This window comes from Pholis gunnellus (genome assembly GCF_910591455.1).
Source record: "Pholis gunnellus genome assembly, chromosome: 3".
Lineage (NCBI taxonomy): Eukaryota > Metazoa > Chordata > Actinopteri > Perciformes > Pholidae > Pholis > Pholis gunnellus.
This window is the reverse complement of record NC_136529.1, coordinates 14,043,655-14,061,494: the sequence shown is the minus strand read 5'-3', so window position 1 is coordinate 14,061,494 and position 17,840 is coordinate 14,043,655. Positions and strand designations below refer to the sequence as shown.

Sequence of the window (17,840 nt, the reverse complement as noted above, 5' to 3'; positions counted from 1 at the left end):
ATTGTTCAAAGACAAATTTTAACAATTTTAATGTGTTTAGTGTGTGTTCTGAGAACCCCCACAGCGCCACACTGGGTGTTTTCTGGCTGTTCCTGGACACAGATAAGATCTGCAGTGAGGTTAAATCCATAGCGAAGATGTTCACAGGAATTAACTTATATTTACTTCGCTTGATTGTTAACATTACAGTATGTAGCAGAGTGGCAAACAAGACATCAAAGCAAATAGTACAATTGATGGTGCATTTTGAAAATCTTATTTCAAAGGGTTTTTATTTGTGTAATATTTGAGACTAAGGCTCGATGTTAAATACTCTGGGACTGTAATGACCTGCAAAGTTGTCTGATAATAAGAGATTAACATAAGTGGGGTAAAAAAACAATCAAAATTAATATAAATTAAAATAAATAGTCTACGCGTGACTTCGTAGAAAAGATTTGACATTAGTTCAGATTTTGTCATTTTAAATAAATGCACTATGTATAAAATATCCATGAGCCATCCAAAATGTGTCATGTGTCCTTGATTGTCTATCACGTTAATAATGGAAGTGAGTATCGATCTCACCTCTAATAACTGTACGAGGGCTTGTATTTTAAGGTACTGAAATGTCATACCTCTGGTAATAGATGGACAGACGTTTGCAGCTACATGTGACTGGACATACTACTCTATTTATAACAGCTGAGTGCAAGGCCCCGGTGACACATATGCAAGGACAGACGGACATCAGAGCTGAAATGTCCCTGCAGGGAGAAAGTACAAACACCTTCAAACTGGACACTTCGTCCTTCTGCAAAAGGTAGGTTTTCTTTCTACTGCAGAAACACATTAACAACAATGTACTGTAGCTGTGTGCTTTGTGTCGGTTGTGTTGATTGTGTAACAACAACGTAAAAGACAAGACCTTTACTGACTTTGACGTGGAGCAGTTGAGGGGAGTTATCGGCGATCCTAATGACTCCACACCTGACAAATAAAGAAAGACCTTTTACCCTGTCAAAAAAACAATACTACCAAAAACTACTATACACTTATTTGAGTATTATTTGAGTTGCTGTAATTTTAATTAAGATGATATTTTAATATTTGTATCTTACATTGCATCAATGACCCTCACTGAGTATGTTTGTTAAGATGATACAGTATGTTGTGCCCTGACATTGGACATCTGAATTTTTCACATCAGGTCATATGACCGGAGTATTTCGGGGTCTGTTGTGGATCTTGTGACCAGGATACTATAGTGTTGCTTTGCTGCCCTCTGAGGTCTTCAACTCTCAAGCTTTGAACTAATACAGCAGTTTCCTAATGACAGCTGATTACAAGCAATGTTAAGCTTCAGATAAAGACACGCTCTATATTTAACTCCAATGTGTTGATGGAACTTCAACGATAAGTTAGGGGTGAAACCAAGGATGTACTGCTACACATTACATAAAGTCACTTTCATTATTTTACATGCAAAATACCTGAATCTGCAGCCTTCTGACACTGATTGTCTTTGTTTGTGTATTTGTATTTTCTTTTCAGATAGAGGAGCATGTGAGGGATCAAAATGGATGATTTAGATCACAGCATGCACATTGCAGAGTATGACTGGACAAGCTTCTATGAGGACAGTGAGGAGTGTGGTCTGCATCAACCCTCTCTTGCCTGCCCTGATAGCTCCAATCTCAGTGATTCAGAGGATTCAGGAAACTCAAGTTCAGTCTTTAGCAAAGGCCAAAAGGGGCCACAGCAGAACTCTGCTGCAAACAGTGATGAAGCTGAAAGCAGCGCTGCAGAATGCTGCATGGAGGAAGAGAACTACTCAGGTTGTGTAAAGTATATATCAGGGCAGACTATTCAGAGTGGTACAGGAGGAGGAGAAGATGATCTTACAACAAAATGTGAAATGTCTCTTGATCTTTCTGTAGGAGCCGCCATCAACACAACAGGGCACATCACAGAAGACACAGATGACAACACCACAACCACACTGCAAACTGAGCAACTGAGTGTGCAGTATTCAGATGAAGAACCATCAGAGCTGAAAAAAGAAGATGGAGATGTGCAAATGGAGAGTGACATTCGTGAATTCAAATCCATACAGGAACGTGACCCACTTTCTTGCAACCCAGCAGAGATAAATGTGAACGAGTCGCACGCTTCAGACAGAGCTGTGAGTGAGGATGTGATTGCCGTTGCTTTAAGAGGAGAAAAAGAGCGCTGGTTCGTCACAGTGAATGACAGTCCTGCACAACAGCGACTGCCTGCCGCCTCTGTGAAAAGAAAACGAAGACAAAGAAAAACTCGTAAGAGCAATAACATGTGCAGACTTGGACAGGAGAGATCAGTTGGAAATGGCTTAAAGTTACAGATAATGAAAGATAATTATGAATTTGAGGGAGGGACAGACACAGAGTACGTCACACCAGAAAACCAAAACTTGGTGAAAAAATCAGGAGGGTATCCAAGTGCTGAAGAAGATCCTGAGAGCACTCAGACGGGAATCATTTCGGATGCATCACAAACGTCTTCAACCTCTGGTGAAGAAGACCTTTTGTCAGAGAAACTGGTGATGTCTCATTTCCCCAAATACAATATCATTGAGCCAATTATAGACAGAATATCACAAGACACATTTACACCCAAAGACCCTTCACGGTCGGACAGTGTGGAGTCTGACGAGCTTGACGACGTTGTTGAGTTCTTCTCCACTCACAGCTTTGATTCTGAAAGCTATCTGTCCGCTTCTGAATCAATGGAGGAACTGCAGCAACTTCTCGTGGAACAACAGCAATTGCAAAGCTCATTATCTCTGACAGAAAACAACAATCTGTTCAATCTCACTCAGAATACCGACGCAGACGATACGCAAGACAGAGAAGTGCATTCTTGTGATAGCGCTCTCTCTTGCAATGTAACAGCTACCAACTCTGAAGGTCATGAAACTGCCGATGTTCAGCCCACCCTGACATTCCCATCTGCCGGCCAAAGTGTTGACAACATGCCAGACGACAACGCCACATGTGATAACGACACACACAGCATGCTGCCCTTGGATACACGCGGACTCCAAAAACATGAAATGAGTCTTTCAGCATCATGCTCTTCAGGAGATCGTCTTCTCCCCGTTCCTGATTTAACTGTGACACCTTGCTCTGTGGCCGACAGCCCTGAAACATATGCCGAAGCTGCGGGCCACAATCGGCCTGTGTACGCCATTTCTGCCTTTTGGGATGAAATGGAAAAATTGACGATAAATGACATTTTGCAGCTCAGGATGGGTAGAAGGACCCCTCCCAGGGAAACACAAGAAACAGTGACACCAAGCATAGATGATCTCAGCTCTTTGGATGACACTGTGGAGTACAATTTGTCTGATGTCGGTCTGATGGACACATCCGACACTGCTGACTCAGACTATTTCACACAGCCTGATGAATCCAAGCCAGATCGTTCAAGCTGTGAGTTTTCTACCTCCGATATTGAAGAAGAGTACTCGCAGTTTCTCGGCACCAGTAGGATCCCCACGCCTGACCCTCGAAGCAAAAAACAGCGAAGCACGAGAGACTCTCCTATCTTGGCACATGAGGAAGAGGAGTCCACAAGCTCTGAAGGAAAGGAGACACCTGTGCCTTCAGAAGACTTGGCAAGGAAATATTGCCAGGATCAGGACTCAAATGCTTTAATTTCAAGCCAACTTGCACGGCCGAGACAAATAACAAAAAGCAAAAGTGTGCACAATGTACAAGCCCTCAACACAGATGATTTATCTTTGCAGTTGCTACTTGGTAATGACGAGAGCAGTCTGTTTCTCAGCAGCTGTCCGTCTCTGGAGGACAACGTGGTTTTAAAAGCGCACGACAGCCTGATAGCACTAATACCTTCACCTTTTATTGAAGAACATTATCAAATATTCTATCCTGAAGCGTTTCAATGCTTTTTCAGAGAGGATAAAACAAAGAGTGTCACCGTCTATGAGCCAGAGGACATCTCAGTGGCTCCTGTGATTGACTTCCCTCTTTGGACACATGAAATGTCATTCTCTTCCCTCCACAATTTCCAGCGCAGCGAGGAGAAACCCATCCCCATCTTCTCTTGTTCTCATCCCACCGTCAGAGAACTCACATTCCCAAATCCTCACTATGTTTTCTTGAGTGCAGACTGCCAGGAGGAGGACGACATCTCTCCAATCAGAGTCGTGTCTCACTCCTTCATGCAGGGCAGTGATTGTGGGGCAGCAGCATCCACAACTGGATTTCACAGTTGGAAAAGTTTGATGAGGAAGATTCGCTTCCCGGACAAAGGTAGCATCTGTTGCAGGACTTCTGGCGCCTGGGTGTTTCCAGTTGAGGCTGAGAGGATCACCATCAACAATGCAGATCCACCATTAACAGCGCTAACTGAGAGAAGAGAGCTGTTTAGAGAGCTAGCAGTACAGCAGAGAGTTTTGGAAGCTATAAAGACAACAAGTAAGTCTGAGCTCTCGCATACACTTCAATAACAAACACCCTAAGCAAAACTACAATTAAATAAAATCTCCTTTTTTGTGCGCGTTTGTCTCTAACAGGACGAGAGGGCATCTTCTCCACACTGAAGCAGTCAGATATGTGTTTGGTCTGCATTGCTTTTGCCTCCTGGGTGTTAAAATCTTCTGATCCAGAAGCTGCTGATGCCTGGAAAGCAGGTAAGAAACTCCTTGCAATGATAGTCTGGTGTAACTCAAACCTGGTGTCTAGAATACAAACATTAAAGACCCCTGGAAACATCTTCCCCAATCAGCTTCTTCCTGAAAGGTGATGTCACAGATTTCTGTGCACCAATCAGTTCAACAACACTGGATTTAAAATCTGATGACAGATGATGTTTTTAGCTGACTTTTTGAGTGTTGAACACTTGATATAAAATAACTAAGAATATTTATTGTTACAGAGACAAACGTACATTTGAAACCATGTCCTCGGGGGCTTTAGGTATTGAACTGTAGTACTGTATAACTTAGTGAACTGACATTCAATTCTTCAAAGTGACCTTTATTGAAATCCTGTTTAGCTCTGCTAGCAAATGTGAGCGCGCTGTCGGCCATCCAGTACCTGCGGCAGTATGTGAAGAAGAAGAATCCCTCTTAAGATGATCCCTGATATGTATAAGAGAGAAGAGAAGTCATTTCCAAACATCGTCACCTGGGTCCATCCGTAAAAATATATCTCCTTTATAAATATGTTGCAGTAATACTTCTGCTGCCTCAGAGTATGCGTTGGTTTCCAAGTTAAAATACAGATTGTAAAGGTAGAAGTTTGCAAATTTATGTTTTAAGTTATTTTCATTCAGTCTGAAGCAATTTTTAGTTAAAGGAAGTTAAAGTCTGGTGATATTCGGTTTCTTATTGTTCTTCCAAGAGACAAACCAACAACGAATTGATCTTAATAACTAGTATTGTCTGCGTAACCGAAGTCTATAGATGTAGCTTATTCCTCTAAGACCTCCATTGTTGTCCAAATACACTTCATTACAATGAATATGGACGCTGTAGAGTGAGTTGCACATACAAGATCCTGCTGCTGTCAGAACTCACTAACAAATCAAGGTCGTAAACATATTTCCCCATAAATGCACTATTTCAAGATTCTAGATGTTTTATTTATTCTTCAAAGACGTTTTAGCACATATTCAATGTGCTAAAACGCTCATTTGCAATACTTATAAGAATGAGAGTTAAAAATAAGGATTGGGAAAATGAAATGTAAAAGATCAGTTTTCAAAGAAAAAAATATAGATATAGATACATGTTGAAGCGCATACTTTCAGCATTGGTAAAATCACATTTGTCGGCATAATAATTTAAAAAATACTCGCTCAGACACACATCATCCTAAATGGTTACATGTGCGAAAAACTACAGTGCCCAGTTGATGAAGGAAATTGTTTAGCTTTTTTTAAATTTCTTATTTAATTGAATCAGTATATACAAGACCTAGGAACAAATTGGCTTGGGGTTGAGAGCCACACTAAAGATGGAAACATTGTAAAGTATTGAGGGACGGACTAACACACAGATGGTTTTGGTCTTTTCATTGGATTTGTTGACAATAAGAAAAATATAACTTATCACCAGACTTATTCTTTAAACATGTAAACATTTGAATAACTTTGAGTTATCAGCTCTGGGTAAACTGATGTTGATGTGGACCATTATGTAAGCACAGAAGCTCATACTTTTTTTAACACGTGCCGTTTGTGAATGTCATGGCTTTGTACGTCATCAAGCTAAGATGTAGTGGCAGCTTGTAGAGTTTTTCAGCAGATGCAAAATGTTTGTGGAGCGTCTTTGTAGAGCACGAAAAAGGGGATTAAACTTTAAGAAAGTTGTTTTGTTGAAGGATATTGGTCTGATTTGTACGTATGTTGTAAGAAAAGGTTTAGTAAGTGAGTAGCATGAGCTGTGCTTTATGGGTAAGCATCGTCTAAGTAGTTCCCAAACCTTTTGGCTTTGAGCCCTGTTAACACAAAGCTATGTCTACTTGTGACCCGTCATCACAGGCTGCACGAGTTGTGAGCAGTTCAGAATGGTTTTCCACTTTGAGACCATTCAATATGAATAATGTTAGCCAGGTCTGGAGTAGTAAAACTATACCGCATTAAACTACTCAGAGAAGAATGTAACTCTGTGTAGCAGATTTTACTCACTGTTCTAAAACACTGTGTAGTGAAAAGGCCAGAGAACCCGTCACATCCTGTGTTGATACAAAATGTAAGCTTGAAGAAAAGCTAATATATTTGCCTTTATACATATTAGTAAAATAGAATTGACATATCCCTTATGTGTTGCTGTCTCAGATGCTTTTATGTATTACCCGTAAATGATCTGCTGCTGGGGCTGTCACATTTTGTGAAAATGATTGACTGGGTACATATGATTTTACATATATGACAGATTTTGTGCAATTAGTGATTTAATGCAATAAAGTCATGAATACATCCCGCTCCTCTCTATCCAAGTTGATGTGTGCAGGAAGAAGCAGCGCTAACATGAACCTATACTGTCATTTTCACACAGTATATACACACACTTTTGCCAGTTTATTTAGTACACCTAGCTAAAATCAATGCAGTTTAAAACATTATATTACACAAATAGGTGTTCCCGTTATGCAGCCCTTATTGATATTAACGGGGTGCACAAAATATCAGAAACACCTGTCAGTACAATGCAATTCAGTTCAACAGCACCAGAAACTATATCCTCCAACATGACCATACAGTTATATCACAATCGCTCTAAAACAGTACCAACAAAAACTGATTATAACTTCCATGAAGGTAAAATTGACTGTTGGACTGTTGTAATAGACGGCATTAGTTTTAGCAAGGTGTACCTAATAACTTGGTAATACCACAGGCTGCTGTTTCAGAGGAACTCCAAGTGCAAAGAGAATAAGGTGTCATTGCAGAAATATTTATTGAAATAAATATGCAATGGATACACTTTCAAATTATGTCACATAAATATTGAATTCAAAGGCCGTTCTTTTAAAAATTCATTAAAATGCTTAAGATTTAGTGTCTCTCCAATTCATTTACTCTCATTAAATTGATGTAAATACATTATTTTAATAAAACATTCTGTCTGTAGTGACAGATCATGGTCCAATTAATAATTGTCTCGCCTTATAATACTATATACTGTTTTAGCTTATGATTTACTGCTATCGTGCTGAATTGAGGGTCAGGTTTTCACGTCTACTGCTATATCAATAGTACTCATTCATATAGAATATTGTGAACATGTAATATTTACATTCTCAAAAATGAGCGAATAAAAGCTTCGGTTATACTGTGAAAAGATATCTTGATATATATAAAACTTTAGGATTTAGACAAATATTTAGCAGTTTTAAGAGTAAAACCAACCTCTACTATGCTTTCAAAGTCTAAACACCACAATGCAACTTGCTACTCTAGTTTGGTGAAAAATGAAGGTTGAGTCATGCTAGGTCGTTACAATCATCCAGACACAGATTTAAACGTTATTCTGTACAAAGAAATCATAGATAGATATTTAAACTTAGGACCGAAGTCAGTCCGTTTTCATATCCTTTATAAGAGCTATAGTTTAGCAAATTCATATCACTGCGTATGAAACAGTTTAACAGTTTGTTAGAGAAAATCTGTCATTTTAAATCTCACATGAACGTGTGAGATTGTTCGTTATTTTGATAATAAAACTAGTATGAAGTCTTAAGCGATATGAAAATCTCAGACGGACTTTGACAGTCTCATTAAGTGCTGAACAAGGAATGCACATAAAGATCCACAAAGAGTTCTCTAAAATATATTAAAACAAAAGAAAAGACACACAAATATTCTCTTAAAGTCTTAAAAAGTACACAGTATTCTATTGGGTATGAGTGTAGGGTTTCAGGGCATGCACCACCTGGCACTCAAGATGGTTTGTCGCCTTCTTTCTTCAGACGGCTTCAGAGAAAAGAAACAAGGAAACACATTTTACATGAGTTTAACTGAGCAATGTGGAATGATTTGTCTCCATAGTGGAGTAAATGACCACTGCACAAATACTAAAAAGTATTGTATGTGATGCTTTTAATCACGGAAACACATTCTTTACTCTCTGGTCTATTCCTAAAGTAATTTCAGCCTGTGCACTACATAAGACATTAAAAATCCTCACCTGTAATAATCTTCCTGACTCGGTAGAGGGCCTCCATGCAGGTGATGCCCATGCAGCCACTGCTGCTCCATAGCCATCCTCTGCAGCTCTGCAGACTGAGCATGCATGGCCTGGAGCTGGTGAGCAGCAGACATCTGAGGAATGGGGCCCTGCAGCTCTCTGGGATATGCAGCTGGAAAAAAACAGATACAGAAAGACCAAATTAGAGGAACTGGACTCAAAAAGACACTCAAGTTGTAGGCTTTGAGCTGAGATTACAAACCAAACAGTGGGTGGCGCAGCATCTCATGATCATGAGGAAGATCGCTGAGTAACTGGTTGTGGATTGGGCCCCCGGGGAAGGGGAACCGGGCCAGACGTGGTCCTGGTGCCAGGGAGTCCATAGGATGAGGGCTTGAACCTGGATAAAGAAATAAAATCATACGGTAAATGCAACTTCTCACCACCAGATATATTAACTGACTAATTCACTTCTCAAAACCCATCAAGTCAATCAGTCCAAACCCACCTTGACCGAGGGGATCCTGTTGGTGCAGGTGGAGGTGTGAGTGAACGTGAGAGTGCTGGTGATGGTGCGGCGTCACATTGAGCATCTGCAGCCTGGCAGCAGGGTCTGAAGCCACAGATGCCATCCTCTCTGCGTGGAGCCGCTCCGCAGTGAGTCGCTCTGCGTAACCCAGCTCAGGGCGCAGCTGATGTCCTGCCATCATCATCCTCTCCCGCTCCAGTTGGTTCAGCCCGGGATGGAAGGCTGCGAAGTGGTGGGGAGGCCCGGCTATGTGAGGCAGACCTATCGCCCCGTGTCGGGCAAAGTGCTCCATGGGGTTGGCCGAGGGGTGCAACGTTTCCACGTCTGGGGGCTTGACCTCATAGCCGGGCTTCATCCTCTCTCGGAGCTCCCTCTCTCGCAGGTTCCTGAGCTCGCGCTCTCTGAGGCTGGGCTCAGCGCTGTACAGACCGGGCATGTGGTAGGCCAGCAAGGGGTCGCCAGGGCTCAGTGACACGTAGAAAGGGTGGTTGCGGTTGGAGGGCGACATGACGTGGGGTCGGGCGTATTCGCTCAGGGTGCGCAGAGCTGGTGTATCAGGGCCAATGTAGGGGGGCACCGCGGCTACAGTGGTGGGCGGCTGCTCAAAGGAGTGGCGTCCGTGGACCTGAACCGTCATCTGAACATCACTCATACGACTGTCGTGGGAGGAGCTGGAGGCTCTCTGGAAGCAAAGACAGTGTGTGAGACAACTCAAACATGATTATGACACAGACGACGTTTAATAAAATAATGAATGACTCACGGCATTTCTATCTGCCTCCCTTTCTCTCTCTCTCTCTCGGTCTTTCTCTCTTTCGCGTTCTTGTCGAGCACTGAGCTCCGCTTCTCTCCTGGACTTTTCAACAGCCTCCTCCCTTTTCTTGGCCAGCTTGGAGGCTGAAAGTGGAGTGAAGAACAGGTCCGTTCTGGCACAAGAGTTGTAACCGCGATCCAAATGTTTGATGAACCTGAAAGAAATAGAAGATGGCCATTATTTTTAGTATGACTAATAAAAATAGCAACATGATTCATTCAACGGTAGTTTTGGGTAATATTGCTGTCAGCTATAAGGATATTTCAGGCTCAAACTTTATTTAGAACTACTCTAACTACTTATTTGTAAAGGAAAACAAAAGTGAACACTAAAATCCTTATCCAAACCTGCTGGTGCGAACAGTTTAAACTCAAGTCAACCACAATTAATGTAGTTATGTAATAACAAATATTGGACACTTATATTTGTCACAGTAACTCCCAATGTAAACTAGTGTTGCTCTTAATCTGCTGGATGTGTAAATAGGCAACTGTCTGCTAACAAGTTCCCCATTTCCACTTATTAAGTGATAATATGTCAGCTTGGTTTCGCTGCCCCCAAGTGGCCAAAAACGATTCAGTTATCGCAGATTGAAACTGAGGGATTTGTTTGAAACATCCGGTTGTCTGACCAGTTGTGTTGCTTTCCATATTGTAAGTAAAATGTCACCATAACTGGTAGGATTGGTGGAATTTTTCTAAATAAAACACGGTTCTATCTGCTTTCACAACAATACACAGCAACGTAAAAACCTTCTCCTAAGAAAGGATGTCTCCGGGCGTACCGTGCAGACTGGCTGGCATGGCTTGCCACGCTGACTATGGTGGGCTCTGGCGAGGGACTCCGAGGAGGAGACGGTGAGCTCTCAGCCTCTTCCATCTCATCCAGTGGCTCTTCTTTAATCTGAATTTGGCATCCTCCTGCCATGGGGCTCGCCGAGGGTCTCAGAGGAAGGGGCGGGAATGACGGCTGGAGGCTCGGGACAGGGCCAATAGCGGAGGATGTTACGGAGGTGAGAGGGTGCGAGGCTGCAGCAGGTGGATGAGAGGAAGCCATGCTTTTTCCAGGGTGGGTCTGCACCTGAGAGATCACTGGAAGTTGGGTCGGGAGTGACTGCATTGGCAAAGGCTGTGGCATGAGCTGGAGAGGGGGAGGGGGAGCACCCGGAGGATGCTGGTTGGGCAGAATATTGAGTGGCTTTAAAGCAGGAGGAGGGGGCAGATTAGAGGGCATCTGAGGGAAAGGTGTAGCAGACTGGTGTGGCATCTGTTTGTGTGAAGGTGGAATGGGAGTGGTGGGAGGAGGCTTGACTTGTGGGCCAGATGGAGGAGGCTGGGGGAGCTGAGACTCCCTAAAGAAGGGTGTGGGTCGCTGGGGGGCCTGAGGTGACGGGCCATGAGGCTGCAGAGGCTGTGCAGAGTTGAGAACAGGTGGGAGCTGAAATGCTGTAGAAAGCGGAGAGTCCTGACCCAGTGCTGATGGAAGAGATGGTGGACCAGAAAGAGAGTGAGGAGCGGGCTGGGGTCGGCTGTTTGGGCCCGCTGTGGCAGCTGACTGACCAGCAGCTGGCTGACGGGGATCTGGAGAAGGAGGAGGGGGGGGGCTCTGAGCAGAATCAGCTGGAGGGTTGCTTTGCATTGGCTGAGGAGTGATGGGATGGCCCTGAGAGGGGAGGGCCGGTGGGATTGGCGCATCAGTCAACACTGCAGCAGGAGCAACCGGCTCTGGTGGGACGCCGTTCGGCTGGGCGGAGGAGTCAGAGTCGCTCTCGTTGCCCTGCTGAGGGCTGGGAATGCTGGGAGAGGAGCTGCGGTTGTCCTGATCGATGTCTTTGGTGTCACTGCTGCCGTCGTCCTGAGCACTGCGGCTTTCTGAAGAGCTTTCCTCCTCCACCTCGGCCTCGCCATCTGACCGTGAGCTCCGGGGATCCTGGAGGAACAAACAAATGATGTAAACAATTAAGCTGAATTCATTTTGCATAATGTAAATGTTGCAGCCTAGTCCCTGCTGGGAAAAATAAGTTTTTACACAAATGGCGTTTGACATTAAGTGTTCCCTCTCACCCGTGTCTTCGGCCTTTTAGGTGCAACTTTCTCAGCCTCGTCAGGCTCCTGAGCAGGACTCTCCCGGACACGTTTTGTTGTCTTTGGTGACGTTACCTCCTCTTTTATCTTCTGTGGACACAGCATGACATTTACACAGGGGTGTTAATTACTGACCCAAGAACCTCAGTAAGTGAACGACAAGCATCCACGGCTGCAGCAGTATTGCATGAATTCTCAAGGGACACATTTTTTATATTACATATAATGTGCGTGTATTGTTTTCCATGTAGGTTGGGACTTTGAATAATTCCTCATCAGAATATAGTATGCAAACAACCCTGCTGGTCTGGTGAGACAACGTCATACAAGTGCAAAATGTATATGAAATGTGTAGATTGTGTTTACCTTGTTGGTCTTCTTGCTGGATTCATTCTTAACATCTGTGGAAGACGATCTCAAAGAATTAGAGGTGGTCACACTCGGGGAGGGCTGGCTACTGGACTGGTGATCCTCACTGGTGGGGGAGCCTGTGAGCCTCCTGTGGCCACTTCTTAAAGATGACAGCTGCTGTAAAATAATATTCACTAGTTAACATTGTTAAAACACGTGTAAGAATAACATGAATCCCCTAATGCAGTGTTTCCAAAACAATTTTTTTTCTGGGGACTCACTTTTTAAACTTAATCTTCAAAAAGTAAACCAGACATTTTTTATTTTTTTTCACAATTTTCACAATGCAAACATTCATGCTCACTCAAGTGGCTCAAAGGTGTACTGCAGATATAAATGTTAAATAAAAGACTGCAATACATTTTGCCAATGTATTAAGCGACCCTAATAAAATCCCCTGTGACCCACCTGTGGGTCCCGACCCAGTGTTTGAGAATGACTGCCATAATGCACTAGGTATGTTCCTAGTTAAAGAGTCACAGTAAAAACCTTTGACAGATTCAATAAGGGTGTGAAATCTGTTCATCATAATGACATCTTAAGTGCAAAATTGCACAGATTCTTGTGAATGTTCATTACTGGAAGTAAAGATAACTGTGTGATTGATCTGCTAGCCTCAGGCTTACAGGTGCTCTGCTCCTTCGTGTCCTCATGCCATGCTTGCTGTTCACCTCTTCTTCCTCTTTGACAGGTTTAAACATGAACGGGGCGCCTGCGGATTTTGGAGCTGGCGGCAGACATCCATGTTTATTTTCATGTGTGCGACAAGTAGTGCACAGCAATGGGTTGTCTCTTCGCCCCTGGTGCAAATCCTTCAAACCTGAATAGGGGGGGGAAAAAAATGACTTTAGGCACAGGTTTTCCAAACATTTTAAAGCACTATCAGGTCAACATCTGTAAAACATTTGTATTCCAAAAAGTAAATCGCAAATAAAGACATGCACCCACTTGTTGTACCACAGTGGCTGCAGCTCTTGATTTCCTGTTCACTGTCTTCACTATCCAGATCATCCTCACTAGCAGAACTCGCATCCACTGCAAAGGAAAAGATCAGGTTCAATGAAGACGTCCAGCTCATACGACTGCCACATGAAATATGAACATCTGGAACAAAAAATGGGGAACACTTAAGAGCTCACCTGAATAATTTCGCGATGGGGTGACCGGAACTGCAGCAGAGCGAGTCTTGGCTTTGCGAGAGGACGGCTGTCGGCGTTGCTGTCGATAAGCTCTCGTGCCCGCAGCCTCGGGAGTTTTCTTCCAGTGGTAATAGAAGGTGATCAGTTCCCCCTGATGAGAAGATAACACAACTTTTAGGATCAATCCAAGTTGTGTTTCAAATCAAAAATACAGCCTTCATAAAATCACAGCATGCATTGCAAAAACGGTGTTAAATTACAGTCTTTTTGCTGGGCAGAAAGTCCTTCCGGATCCGAAAGAAATTCTTTCCATACTGTCTCAGACCTTTGATGAAGCGTTTCTGGAGGGAAACATGAGGGAGGGTAGTGGATCAGATTAAGAGATGTACAGTTGCCAGTCAAAAGGCTCCAGCATAGATCATGTTCATCTTGTGATGTATAGCAGCATTTGTTAAACAAGTACTAGACTGACCTACCATTTAAAACTAAGGTAGCGGTTAAAAAGAAAACACTATTTTACTGCAGGCTTGTATAAAATGTTAGTGTACAAAGATGAGTAAACTGCCAATTTCTGATCAGAGAACTATATTTTTACACTCAGCATAGTTAAAATGCATCAACAGTGAGCATCCTTTTTATCAGCCTGCAGAAACACTGTTCAGGACTAACTGTGACTGACCTTCAGTGCAGTATTACTAGCTAAAGGCGTCTCACCACATCATCCTCCGACCAGCACTTCTCGATAAGTTTCGGCAGAGGCTTCTTAACCAGACGCTGGAGAGCTTTTGCTGCATCATAATGACTTGCATGGAGCTATAATTGAGAAAGAAAACAAAAGAAGTTTGTAAATCTGCAACGCAATATTGTAGTTCCTTGACTTTACTGGATACTGATGAATATAATTCAAGTTGTGCTCCGCACCATGTTGAGTGCGTTTAGCGTGGTGTCATCACGGGAGGCTGCTAAACATCCATCCTCTGTGGATCCGCCATCACACATCCCGGCAAACGCCGCCATGCTCCTTTAAAACAAAAAGGGAAAATATATATTGAGGGTGCATTTCTAAGTATCCTGTCAAAAAAGATAGTAAGCATTTTACCAGTAGCAGTGATTCTAAGCGGTGTAGTACAAACACTGACCTGGCAGCTCTGAGGTACATGAGTAGGTCACAGTCATTGACTCCAGGCATCCACATCAGCTCCTCACTCTCCATCTGAGTCTGTAAACCAGAAGCAGACCGCGACTGCATCTCTGGAAGTTTGGCCTGCAGTGAAACCATCAAACACTTATTAGACTCAAGACCACCTGAAGAACTGCAACAGAACGTCCTGCAAAGATTTATGTTTAAAAAGGGGAGAATTACAGGGCTAAATCACACATATTCATGAGGTTTTCAAGACTCCCTTTCGGGAAAAAAAACACAGTCATTTTAAGAGTCAATAATGTGCCCTATTGCAATGTGTAATGAATTATAATTAAATGGATAAAATAGATATTGCTGCTGTTTCGAAAGAGTAACTGCTTTTCAAACTGAACAGGCAGGTCTGACCTGTTTTATAATGAGCCCAATAGGACACTAAGATACTCAGCAGGCACACATACTTCTTCAACATAGTCCTCCTAAAAGCTTTGAGGGTTTCATAATATCTCTTCACCACCCCAAAAAAATACATTTGACTTTTGGATATAGAAATGTATCAAATATTGCAATATTTTAATCAGGCATGGCATAAATCAGTTCACCTGATGACTCGATCCCACTCTTATCTCGCCCTGTGTGCTGTTCAGGCTCCTGGAATGGTAAAAAAACAAAAAAAGAAAGCATCACACGCTGCATCATTATGCATTAATAACTATTTTCAACGCACAGTTTAGACTTTGGCAAAGTCTTTAGAGTTTAGTTCACACGGTTTAATGTCAGTCTGCCATGTATGACGCGTGAATTATCAGGTGATTAACGGTGTGCACGGTGCGCGCACACACACACGCACACACGCACGCACACACACACACACACACACACACACACACACACACACACACACACACACACACACACACACACACACACACACACACACACACACACACACACACACACACACACACACACACACACACACACACACACACGTATGATCGATATGTGTATAAGTTGGCTGTCAGAGCACTGCTCAGTGATTTCAGCAGAATAACATCCCGCCCCTCCATCACTGCGAGCCAATCTCAGCTGTGACCTGCGACGTTTCCTTCTATTACATGAATGAAACCCGACGCCAGCTACCGCTAAAGACTGTCAATCAATCACACATGAGCTGCTAATTCTCTACGGTCACCATTACGAGAACAGTGTGTGCTACTTTAGGAGATCCTAACAGGTTGACAGAAGCTGGCTGACTCCGTCTCGTGGCTAACTGTTAAGCTCGAAGTATGCGATCGATCATAAATATCAACGTTAGCATCCCACAACATGTCGCTGACACACAAATACCGACAACGACCAGTGTCAATACACGTCAAGCCCAGAGGGAATTACAGATTTATTAAAAGGATGCTCAACGTTGACCTGCTTTACTGACATTGTTTAAAATAATAGCTGCAGACCAGAGCTGTGAGCTAACACCAAAGCGCACAGATAGCCGTTATTAACAGGAGCTGCTAGCTGCTATCGTAACGTTACGCTGGTATTTGGCTAGCTGGTTAGCCAGGCACGAACTTCGTGACCACTGACACTCCGACTATTTGACACAAACGGCTCTTAAAGTCACGCCACAAAGCACCTAGAGGCGTATTAAATAAACAACTAAAACGTGATTAAGTTGATCAAGTTACCTCCGCGGACTGAACAGGTCGTCCATGTCGAGGGATGTTTGGATGTGGCTTGTTGACACTACGTAGCGCAGTGGGCGATACACACAAAAACTATGCGAATCCCCTATTACATGGCTATTCAAAATGGAGGCGGTGTGGTGGAGCGAGTCAGTCTATTTTTTTCCCAGTGCAATGACCTCAGCAGCCACAGCTAAGCCTTCAAAGTTGTCTGGGTGTACATAACTGAGCATGTGCCGCGGATCAGCAGCAGGAGCAGGAACCACGGAGCCTGCTCATCATCAGCTGCTGCTGCACACACACACACACGCGCGCACACACACGCACACACACAGGCCTCCATGAATCAAACAACATATCACACTGTGTGTGCTGCTGAGGCTAATACACATTATTATGTAAGATATGACATTAATCTACCACCGACAGAAACAGTGCTGTAATGTGACACTGTGGTGTAGGAAAACACTGACTAATAATATAACGTTATTTGACGTATTTACAGCCCGATGCGAGTGTATATACATATACACACTATATATACACACACGTGTATATATATATATATACACATATATATATATATATATATATATATATATATACACATATACACACTATATATACACACATATATATATACACACACACACACACACATACATATATATATATATATATATATACACATACATCTATATATATATATATATATATATATATATATATATATATGTATATATATATCCTACTACTCTGCAGGAACGTTTTGTTAGGATTGCAACCTGATCAGAGTCACACATCTCATCTGCTCCTCTATTTCAGAAAGTGCAGATTCTTACTATTTATGACATCAATATTTCTCAAACTTGTGTTTTTATTTATAAGATGCTTTCAGGTGAAGGGAATATTCCTGATCATTTCAAGACCTACTTTAAAGTCAATTCACAGGTTCACTCAACTTGTCAACCAAATTATGGAATTTTCCTCACGGTGCCTAAAAGAAAATCTAATTGCTGTTTTGTAATTGCTTTTTTATGTATTATTGTTCATGTCTTGTTTTAGCCGTTATATTACATGTATAGTTGTTTCACTCATAGGGACTTGTAGCATTACTATTGCTTAGGAGTTACTGCAGGTGTATAAACAAACATCCCTGAACAAACACAAGCCCACGCTTACTCTAACACACACACACACACACACACACACACACACACACACACACACACACACACACACACACACACACACACACACACACACACACACACACACACACACACACACACTTCTTTTGTTGTTTGTAATGCATTGATATTATCATATTTCATATCTTGTAAATCATTTAGTCAAT

The 17,840-nt window shown here is 42.6% G+C and overlaps 2 protein-coding genes across 3 annotated transcripts; one reads left to right on the top strand and one right to left on the bottom strand.

Moving 5' to 3' along the window:
• The first annotated feature begins 751 nt into the window (after positions 1–751).
• perm1b (PPARGC1 and ESRR induced regulator, muscle 1b) lies at positions 752–8,306 on the top strand. Its single transcript, XM_079156977.1, has 4 exons — positions 752–802; positions 1,534–4,460; positions 4,559–4,675; positions 5,041–8,306. The coding sequence occupies exons 2-4, from the start codon at positions 1,559–1,561 to the stop codon at positions 5,115–5,117; spliced, it is 3,096 nt and encodes a 1,031-aa protein (XP_079013103.1). The 5' UTR covers positions 752–802; positions 1,534–1,558; the 3' UTR covers positions 5,118–8,306.
• Positions 7,050–16,633, bottom strand: rereb (arginine-glutamic acid dipeptide (RE) repeats b). 2 transcript variants are annotated; one of them, XM_079156975.1, is made up of 17 exons: positions 16,487–16,633; positions 15,398–15,446; positions 14,794–14,918; positions 14,576–14,675; positions 14,369–14,467; positions 13,915–13,995; positions 13,655–13,805; positions 13,464–13,550; positions 13,142–13,335; positions 12,471–12,632; positions 12,084–12,194; positions 10,805–11,949; positions 9,970–10,174; positions 9,186–9,888; positions 8,940–9,077; positions 8,678–8,849; positions 7,050–8,463 (listed from the first exon to the last, which is right to left on the bottom strand). In XM_079156975.1, the coding sequence occupies exons 1-17, from the start codon at positions 16,510–16,512 to the stop codon at positions 8,430–8,432; spliced, it is 3,582 nt and encodes a 1,193-aa protein (XP_079013101.1). In that variant the 5' UTR covers positions 16,513–16,633; the 3' UTR covers positions 7,050–8,429. The 2 variants fall into 2 exon arrangements, with proteins under 2 accessions (XP_079013101.1, XP_079013102.1); XM_079156976.1 differs by having other exon boundaries at positions 12,471–12,629.
• Positions 16,634–17,840: the final 1,207 nt, after the last annotated feature.